The sequence below is a fragment of the Cebus imitator genome, unplaced genomic scaffold (assembly GCF_001604975.1).
Source record: "Cebus imitator isolate Cc_AM_T3 unplaced genomic scaffold, Cebus_imitator-1.0 Scaffold729, whole genome shotgun sequence".
NCBI classification, from domain to species: domain Eukaryota; kingdom Metazoa; phylum Chordata; class Mammalia; order Primates; family Cebidae; genus Cebus; species Cebus imitator.
Window position 1 is genome coordinate 293248 of NW_016108044.1, and position 9436 is coordinate 302683.

At 54.9% G+C, this 9436-nt stretch overlaps 1 protein-coding gene and 1 pseudogene across 1 annotated transcript in view; both read left to right on the forward strand.

Annotated features, from left to right (window-relative positions):
• LOC108296627 overlaps positions 1 to 934 on the forward strand; it is a 17672-nt pseudogene extending 16738 nt beyond the window's left edge.
• Positions 935 to 1036: 102 nt separating this feature from the next.
• MAPK3 (mitogen-activated protein kinase 3) overlaps positions 1037 to 9436 on the forward strand; it is a 9487-nt gene continuing 1087 nt past the window's right edge. Inside the window, exons 1-8 of the mRNA XM_017519200.1 lie at positions 1037 to 1306; positions 2331 to 2513; positions 6331 to 6520; positions 6704 to 6820; positions 7071 to 7185; positions 7572 to 7703; positions 7871 to 7980; positions 8076 to 8229. Coding sequence (XP_017374689.1) covers positions 1137 to 1306; positions 2331 to 2513; positions 6331 to 6520; positions 6704 to 6820; positions 7071 to 7185; positions 7572 to 7703; positions 7871 to 7980; positions 8076 to 8198 — 1140 coding nt within the window. The 5' untranslated portion in view covers positions 1037 to 1136 and the 3' untranslated portion in view covers positions 8199 to 8229. The remainder of the gene's footprint in view (positions 1307 to 2330; positions 2514 to 6330; positions 6521 to 6703; positions 6821 to 7070; positions 7186 to 7571; positions 7704 to 7870; positions 7981 to 8075; positions 8230 to 9436) is intronic.

Consider the following 9436-nt stretch of genomic DNA (forward strand, 5'->3'; position numbering starts at 1 on the left):
TTTTTAGTAGAGACGGGGTTTCACCATGTTGACCAGGATGGTCTCGATCTCTTGACCTCGTGATCCACCCGCCTCGCCCTCCCAAAGTGCTGGGATTACAGGCTTGAGCCACCGCGCCCGGCCTTCTTTTCTTTTTTTTGAGATGGCATCTTGCTCTGTCACCCAGGCTGGAGTGCAGTGGGCGATCTTGGCTCGCTGCTGCAAACCTCCGCCTCCTGGGTTCAAGCAATTCTCCTGCCTCCACCTCCCGAGTAGCTGGGATTACAGGCGCCCACCACCACGCCCCACTAATTTTTGTATGTTTCGTAGACACGGGGTTTCACCACGTTGGCCAGGCTGGTTTGAAACTCCTGACCTCAAGTTATCCGCCCAACTCGGCCTCTCAAAGTGCTGGGATTACAGGCGTGAGCCACCATGCCCGACCCAAAAATTTTTTTTAATTAGCAGGGCATGGTGGCGTCCATTCGTAGTCCCAGGCTGAGGTTGGAGGATCGCTTGACCCCAAGAAGGTTGAGGCTGCAGTGAGTTATGATTGCACCACTGCGCTCCAGCCTGGACGACAGAGCGAGACCCTGTCTCTAAAAGAAAAAAACAGTCTAGGATTTTGAAAGGCATGGAATTATAAAGAGCCTCTGTGTCAAAAGACATCATTTTGAGTCTCAGCTCTGTCATTACTAGGGACCTTACCCAAGTTAGTTAACCCAACTCTCAGATTCCCGATCTGTAAAATTTGGTTCATTTATTCCAACATTTTTTTGATCTAGGGTGATCCCAGGCCCGGGTTCTGGTGGGCTCCCGCACACATTGGCTGGCTGGCTCTGGGAGGTCACGCGCTGACCGCTTCATCATCGAGGAGAGGGTGAAGACGGTCTCTGACGCGGCGCTGCCGAGCCTCCCAGTGGCCTGGAGGCCACGGAGCCCGCAGGGATCCTAGGCCCCGGCACCTGGGGCTGGAAGGGCGGGCGCGCGCAGGGCTGCTCACGTGACCGCCCCGGGCCCGGGGGCGCGCGGGGGTGGGGCGGGGCGGGGGCGGGGCCTGGCGCGCGCGGCCCCGCGGGTGACTGGCGGGCGGGAAGGGGCGGGGCCTCGGGCGGGGCCGCTGGGGGGAGGAGGGCGGCGGGAGGGGAGGAGTGGAGATGGCGGCGGCGGCGGCTCAGGGGGGCGGGGGCGGGGAGCCCCGGAGAGCCGAGGGGGTCGGCCCGGGGGTCCCCGGGGAAGTGGAAATGGTGAAGGGGCAGCCGTTCGACGTGGGCCCGCGCTACACGCAGCTGCAGTACATCGGCGAGGGCGCTTACGGCATGGTCAGGTGAGGGGGCGTTCCGGGGGAGGGGGCGCCCTCGGGGGAGGGGGCTTCGTGAGAGAGGAGGGGGAGGCGCCGAGCGCTTTCCGGGACGAGGAGACGCGGAGCGTCCCGAGGAGGCAGGGGACTCGGGACGATCGGGAGCGTCCCAGGGAGGGGGCCCCTGAATGCTTTCTGGGGGAGGGGGCGCTGCCTACGTCCTCAGGGGAGGGGGTTTGGAGCTTTGAGTCCACCACTCCGTAATGACGGGAGGGGCATCTGAGTGCATGTGGGGGACCGCGGGGACCCTAGAGACACGGGGCGAGGCCCAGAGGATGAGTACTCTTGGAGAGGCGACATCCTTAGTGAAGAGACAGTGGAGGGTCGTTCTGGGGGAAAGGGTGTCTTGGATTCCCAGTGAGGCAGTGCTAGGAAGCCTGGGGGAGAAGAACAGAGATCAGGGTGTGGCAGGGTTTTGGCGCCCCCTTCCCGCCACCGCCAAGGGCTCAGTGAGGGATGAGGGGGCGAGGAGTGCCACCTGCATGTTTTGGGAGGGGTCTGTGAGTGCCCCCCGCCCCTCCGTGTGCTCTGGGACAGCCCGGCTGCCTGGGTCCCTCACTCTGGGACCCACCCCTGCCCTGTCCATTCCCTCCTGCCCCTCCCCTGGCTGCCGCTTTCCCACTGTGTTTGCCCCATGGTGTGGCCCCAGCATCTGTACCCCTGGACCTGTCTTGGGTTAAGGAGCCTTTCCTGGAAAGTGGGGCGAAGCGTTCAGGGCCAGTAGAATGGAAGGGGATTGAGGAGAGGGGAAGTCAGTGAGCGGTCAGTCTCTTCCTCTGTTTGTAAAGTCACCGAAGGGGCGCCTGGCTGGTCCCCAGCTTTCTCTCTAGAGATCCCAGGCCTCCACAGCAGGAAGGAACCAGCATTGTTTATGAATTGGCCAGAGCCAGCTCCTGCTCCCTCCCCTCCCTGCCAAGGCCTGGGTGGGGCCACCAGGCCTGGACTCCCACTTTGTAAGGCCACAGCAGCAGCCTCTCTCTGGTCCCCTCAGCTCGGCCTATGACCACGTGCGCAAGACTCGAGTGGCCATCAAGAAGATCAGCCCCTTCGAGCATCAGACCTACTGCCAGCGCACGCTCCGGGAGATCCAGATCCTGCTGCGCTTTCGCCATGAGAATGTCATCGGCATCCGAGACATTCTTCGGGCGTCCACCCTGGAAGCCATGAGGGATGTGTATCCTTCACCTTGGCCTTCACGGCCTCCGAGCTGGGCTGGGGAACCATTGCTTGCGTTCTGTTTCCATCTTCCCCACCACCCTCCAAAAAAAAACCCAGTAAAATAAACTTTTCTGCAGAGGAGAGGCCACAGTGTAACAGGACTTGGAGGCCTCTGATGAATCCAGGCCTGTGGCAGCCGGGCAGTATGGCCTTGAGCAAGTTGGTTCTCTGCTTTGTGCCCCAGGGGGAGAGCTGGGCAGGATGGTCTCTATGGGAGTGTTGTCTTCTGACATCTGCAGTTCTGAGACATGACCCGGGCACAGCCCACAGTCACTTCTTGATAACAAATGGACGATTCTTTCCTCTCTTTTCTCCTTCCCCAGACTGGAAGGGAGACAGGGAGAAAGAAAGCTGTCGGCTGGGTGCAGTGGCTCACGCCTGTAATCCCAGCACTTTGGGAGGCTGAGGCGGGTGGATTACTTGAGGTCAGGAGTTGGAGACCAGCCTGGCCAACATGGTAATATCGTAAAACCCCATCTCTACTAAAAATACAAAAAAAAAAAAAAAAAAAAAAAAAAGCTGGGCGAGCTACTCTGGAGGCAGGGGTAGGAGAATCACTTGAACCCAGGAGGCGGACAGTGAGCCAAGATCATGCCATTACATCTCAGACTGGGTGACAGAGCAAGACTCTGTCTCAAAAAAAACAAAAAAACTACCTTTCTTGAGGGCCTACTGTGGGTCAGGTACTATGTATGCCCAATGCTTTATTTATTTTTTGCTATTACACCTTCCAGCTATGAGATGGGTTTTTCAGCTCCATTTCTTTTTTTTTGAGACAGAGTTTCACTCTTGTTACCCAGGCTGGAGTGCAATGGCTCGATCTCGGCTCACCGCAACTTCTGCGTCCTGGGTTCAAGCAATTCTCCTGCCTCAGCCTCCCAAGCAGCTGGGACTACAGGCGCGCGCCACCATGCCCAGCTAATTTTTGTATTTTTAGTAGAGATGGGGTTTCACCATTTTGAACAGGATGGTCTTGGTCTCTTGACCTCGTGATCCACCCGCCTCGGCCTCCCAAAGTGCTGGGATTATAGGTGTGAGCCACCGTGCCCAGCCTTCAGCTCCATTTCAAAGATGAGGGGTGGAGCGCAATGGCTCACGTCTGTAGTCCCAACACTTTGGGAAGCCAAGACTGGAAGATTGCTGGGGACCAGGAGTTTAAGACCAGCCTGGGCAGCATAGTGAGATCCCATCTCTACAGAAAATTTTAAAATTAACCAGGTTTGGTGGTGCATGACTGTAGTCCCAGCTGCTTGGGAGGCTGAGGCAGGATAATGGCTTGAGCTCAGGAGTTAGAGGCTGCAGTGGGCTCTGATTGTGCTATTGTACTCCAGCCTGGGGGACAGAGCATGATCCTGCCTCAAAAAAATTGAAAAAAATGAGGAAGCTAAGGCCCAGAAAACCTAAAATCAAGTGTTTCTGTTGCTGTCTCCTCCTCCCCTCCTCCAGAGGGGAATTTGTCCTTCCTTTAGGACTTCTCACTCCAAGCAGCACCCTAATCACCTGTGGACTTGCACTTTGCCCAGGGAGGGGACAGCCTAGCCTTGGTCGTCCTCCCCTGATATTGCTTTCCTGGTTTGCTATCCACTTCCTGCCTGGCTCTTTTGTTAGCAATTTGTGACACCTGTCACCTCTTCCCTGCCCCACCCAATCACTCTCCACTCAAGAGAGGGGATTTGTACTCTGGTGTCCATAGCCCCCACCACAAACTGTGAACAGGAAATCTCCACGTTCACCCCTAGCTCACTGTCATCTGAAGCAAGTCACTGCGTCTCGCTGGGTCTCCCCAGCTCTAAAACAGCAGGGCTGGTCCAGATGTTCTCTGAAGACTCCTTCAAGGCAGACTCTTTTTTTTTCCCCCCTCTGTTGCCCAGGCTGGAGTGAAGTGGCTAGATCTCGGATCACTGCAACCACCACTTCCCAGGCTCAAGCAGTTCTGCCTCAGCCTTCCAAATAACTGGGACTATAGGTGTGCACCACCACACCTTGCTAATTTTATATTTTTAGTAGAGATTTCACCATGTTGGCAGGCTGGCCTCGAACTCCTGACCTCAGATCACCAACCCACCTTGGCCTCCCAAAGTACTGGATTACAGGCATGAGCCACCACGCCTGGCCTCAAGGCAGATTCTAAAAGATAGCCCTTACTTATTTTTCCAGACACAAGCCAAAGACATTTGTGGATTTATTTATTTATTTATTTACTCACAGTCTTTGTTTTAGCTTCAAATAGAAAAAGACATTTTACTCCTCCATCTTCTGAGGTATGGCCAAGTACTCTTCTTTGAGTGGGAGTGTGCTGTTGGGAGTGTCTCCTCGTTTTTCTTGCACAAACCATTCCCATAAGGCAGGCATTTATTTTTAAGCAAACATCTATTGCATGCCAGATGGTGCTCATACATTATCTTATTTAACTCCCTCAGCGTCCATGTGACTCAGGCATTGATATTGGTAATAATAGTTCATGTTTCTTCAGCACTCACAACTTGCCAGGCACTGGGCTGACAGCTTTACATGCACCACCTCATCTAGTCTTCACAGCCACCCTTGAAAGAACCATTATTTCATGCTTGCACCTGTAATTTCCAGCTGAGGCAGAAGGAACTCTTGAACTGAGGAGTTCAAGACCTGCCTGAGCACATAGCAGGAGTCCATCTCCACAAAAAAGAAAAAAGCAAATAAACAAACAAAAAACATGATTTCCCCAACATACTAGCTGAGAAAGATGAGGCACAGACAAATTGAGATCTTAAAGCCAGTGAGTAGTAGAGAGAGGATTTCACACATCCATAGGTTAACTCCAGCGTTGTTGCTCTTCTTGTAGTTTTATTTTTATTTTTTATTTATTTTTTTTTTTTGAGACGGAGTTTCGCTCTTTGTAACCCAGGCTGGAGTGCAATGGCGCGATCTCGGCTCACCGCAACCTCCGCCTCCTGGGTTCAGGCAATTCTCCTGCCTCAACCTCCTGAGTCGCTGGGATTACAGGCACGCGCCACCATGACCAGCTGATTTTTTTGTATTTTTAGTAGAGACGGGGTTTCACCATGTTGACCAGGATGGTCTCGATCTCTTGACCTCGTGATCCACCCGCCTCAGCCTCCCACAGTGCTGGGATTACAGGCTTGAGCCACCGCGCCCGGCCTTCTTTTTATTTTTTTAAATTAATTTATTTATTTTTGACACAGAGTCTCACTCTGTCACCCCGGCTGGAGTGCAATGGCAAGATCTCAGCTCATTGCAACCCCCGCCTCCCGAGTTCAAGTGATTCTTATGCCTCAGCCTCCTGAGTAGCTGGGATTACAGGCACATGCCACCGCACCCGGTTAATTTTGGAATTTTTAGTAGAGACGGGGTTGTGCCATGTTGCCCAGGCTGGTCTCAAACTCCTGGCCTCAAGCAATCCTCCCGCATCAGCCTCCCAAAGTACTGGGATTAGAGGCGTGAGCCACCGCGCCCAGCCCCAGTTGCTGCTCTTAACTGTGAGGTTCTCCTGCCTCCCATAGTTTATTAGTATCCCCATTTTCCCGGTAGAGAAACTGAGGCCACAGAAATGAAGCCTTTTGCTCAGGCCCAGCCGCTGCGATGCGACAGAGGCTCAGAGCCCTGCTGCTGGGTGATGACGGCAGCTTGCCCAGCTGGTGGTGCAGGTTGGAAGTTCTATTGAGCCCCAGGGGCCCTGGCTGGAGGAGGTGTGCAGCCTTGCCTTCAGAGCCTGTTTTCCTTAACCAAGTGCCTCCCACTGCCCCTTGCCCGGGGGTCTCCGGAACCATCCTCAGCTACATTGTGCAGGACCTAATGGAGACTGACCTGTACAAGTTGCTTAAAAGCCAGCAGCTGAGCAATGACCACATCTGCTACTTCCTCTACCAGATCCTGCGGGGCCTCAAGTATATCCACTCCGCCAATGTCCTCCACCGGGATCTAAAGCCCTCCAACCTGCTCATCAACACCACCTGCGACCTTAAGGTCAGAGGGTTGGGCACCTGTCTCCTCCTCCCCCAGGGTCTGGGGCTTCCAGGTGACCAATGGAAGCCATGGGCAGGAGAACATTGCAAGCCAGGGGAACAGCAGAAGCAAAGACAAAGGGGAGTGACTGCTTGGGCTGCGGAGGCCTTGAGCACCGAGCTTAGCAGCTGGGTCTGATTCCAGATCTGCGATTTCGGCCTGGCCCGGATTGCTGATCCTGAGCACGACCACACTGGCTTCCTGACGGAGTATGTGGCTACACGCTGGTACCGGGCCCCAGAGATCATGCTGAACTCCAAGGTAGGAGGGGCTGCCCACTCCTGAAGGGAAGGGGCCAGGTCCCAGGAAGCTCTGGAGCTACCTCTGAGCCAGGCACTGACCCCCATTCCACCCTCTGGGCCTTGGGCTTTGCAAGGAAGCTGAGAGTGGAGCCCTCCAGGCCTCTGCCTTCTGCATGGTGTTGGATTGAGCTTGGGGTGGTGACCTGGCGCAGACAGCAGGACCCTCTTGAGGCTGTCCTGGGAGCCCATCACTTCCTCCTTTCTCCCAGGGCTATACCAAGTCCATCGACATCTGGTCTGTGGGCTGCATTCTGGCTGAGATGCTCTCCAACCGGCCCATCTTCCCTGGCAAGCACTACCTGGATCAGCTTAACCACATTCTGGGTGAGGGAGTCCTGGCTGACTGAGTGGGGGATAATTAGCTTTTCCTAGGTGACATTTCTTGAGAGTCCAAGTCAGGGATATCATCACCACGTACAGGGTGCCTCCAGCATCCCCTAGTACCTCAACGAGGTATAGATATTATCCCCACTGGATAAATGGGAAAAGCAAGGCTAAGTCCTACACCTAAGGAGACACCAGACCTACAATTTGAGCCTTGGTCTGCCTGAACCCAGCCCCTTGCTCTGCACCTCCATGCTAATGACCAGGAGGTGACTAAGAGATTGGCATGGGTTGCTGGGCTTGGGGGTCTTGTTCTTGCCCTCTTGCCTGTTCTGTTCCCAGAAAGGAGGAGGTGATCATTTACCAAGTCACCTCCTTATCCACAGGCATCCTGGGCTCCCCATCCCAGGAGGACCTGAATTGTATCATCAACATGAAGGCCCGAAACTACCTACAGTCTCTGCCCTCCAAGACCAAGGTGGCCTGGGCCAAGCTTTTCCCTAAATCGGACTCCAAAGGTATGAGAGACGTGGGGGCGGGTGTGGGATAAACCCTGGGAGCCGTGGAGGGTGCGTGAGCCCAGCAGCCACCAGACGAGACAGGCCCTGGGCATGGAGAAGCAAAGCGATGCTTCTGGGAGCTCCTCCAGCCTTCCGTGTGACCCCTGACTCCTGCCCTTCCATAGCCCTTGACCTGCTGGACCGGATGTTAACCTTTAACCCCAACAAACGGATCACAGTGGAGGAAGCGCTGGCCCACCCCTACCTGGAGCAGTACTATGACCCAACAGATGAGGTGGGCCAGCGCCTAGCAGCAGCGGGGCTGGGGGCAAGGGAGCAAGTGGGCATTCCCCACGCCAGGCCTGAGCCTTGCCGTCTCTGCCACCCCAGCCAGTGGCCGAGGAGCCCTTCACCTTCGACATGGAGCTGGACGACCTACCCAAGGAGCGGCTGAAGGAGCTCATCTTCCAGGAGACAGCACGCTTCCAGCCTGGGGCGCTGGAGGCCCCCTAACCTAGACAGACATCCTGTGCCCTGGGGCCTGGTGAGTGTCCCCATGGCCCGAACACAGACACACTGATACTAAATATAGATCTCTATCTCTATATCCACACCTACAGCTATCTCTGTCTCTATCTCTATCTCTGTCTCTATCTATCTCTATCTATCTCTAAAGCTGCAAGCTTACCCCGTACCCATGGTCCATGTGTCTGGTGACATCAGAGGTGCCCAGGGAGCTGGGCATGGTGGCTCATGCCTGGAATCCCAGCACTTTGGGAGACAGACTAAGACGAGTAGATCACCTGAGGTCAGAAGTTCAAGACCAGCCTGGCCAACATGGTGGAACTACTAAAAATACAAAAAAATGCAAAAATTACACACCAAAAAAATACAAAAACTACTCAAAATACAAAAATTAGCTGGGTGCGGTGGCTAACTCCTGTAATCCAGTACTTTGGGAGGCTGAGGCGGGTGGGTCACCTGAGGTCAGGAGTTCGAGACCAGCTTGGCCAACATGGTGAAACCCTGTCTCTACTAAAAATACAAAAATTAGCCAGGTGTGGTTGTGCACACCTGTAAGACCCAGCTACTCAGGACGCTATGGTGGGAGGATTTCTTGAACCTGGAAGGCAGAGGTTGCACCACTGCACTCCAGCCTGGGCAACAGTGAGACTCTGTCTCAATAAAAGAAAAAAATGCCCAGGGACTACCCAGACTCGTGGCCCACCTAGTCCTCCAACCCCAGATGTCTCCACCTGTCAACACCCTGCATCCTCCAGCCCCAGGAGCCATTCTAATCTCCTTCTGGGAAGAGAACTAGCAAAGAGGCAAGAGGTTACTGAGGGCCCCTGTCACCCAGGTAAGGCCCTGAGCCAGGCCTCAGCTCTGGGTGTGGCAGAAGCAGGTGGAGCCATGATTGCTTTGGGAGGGGCCCAGCATCACCCAGCCTGACCCAGATGGCCAGGCCTCCTCACACCTGCTGCCAGGTCAGCAGTTCACATAGCCTGTGGGACCCCACTGGGCCTGCCCCCACCCACACTGCCTCCTCCGGTCTCTTCCTGTCTCTGGCCAGGTATGGCCTGATAGGAAGAAGGCAGCACACCTGGGCTCAAACTCCAGGTGTGCCACTTAGTAAGTGCTGTGTGATAGTTGGTAAGGCACCTCGCCTCTCCATGCCTCAGTTTCCTGGAAACAGTTTTATCTTTTTTTGTTTGTTTTTGTTTTTTTTTTTTGAGACAGTATCTCACTCT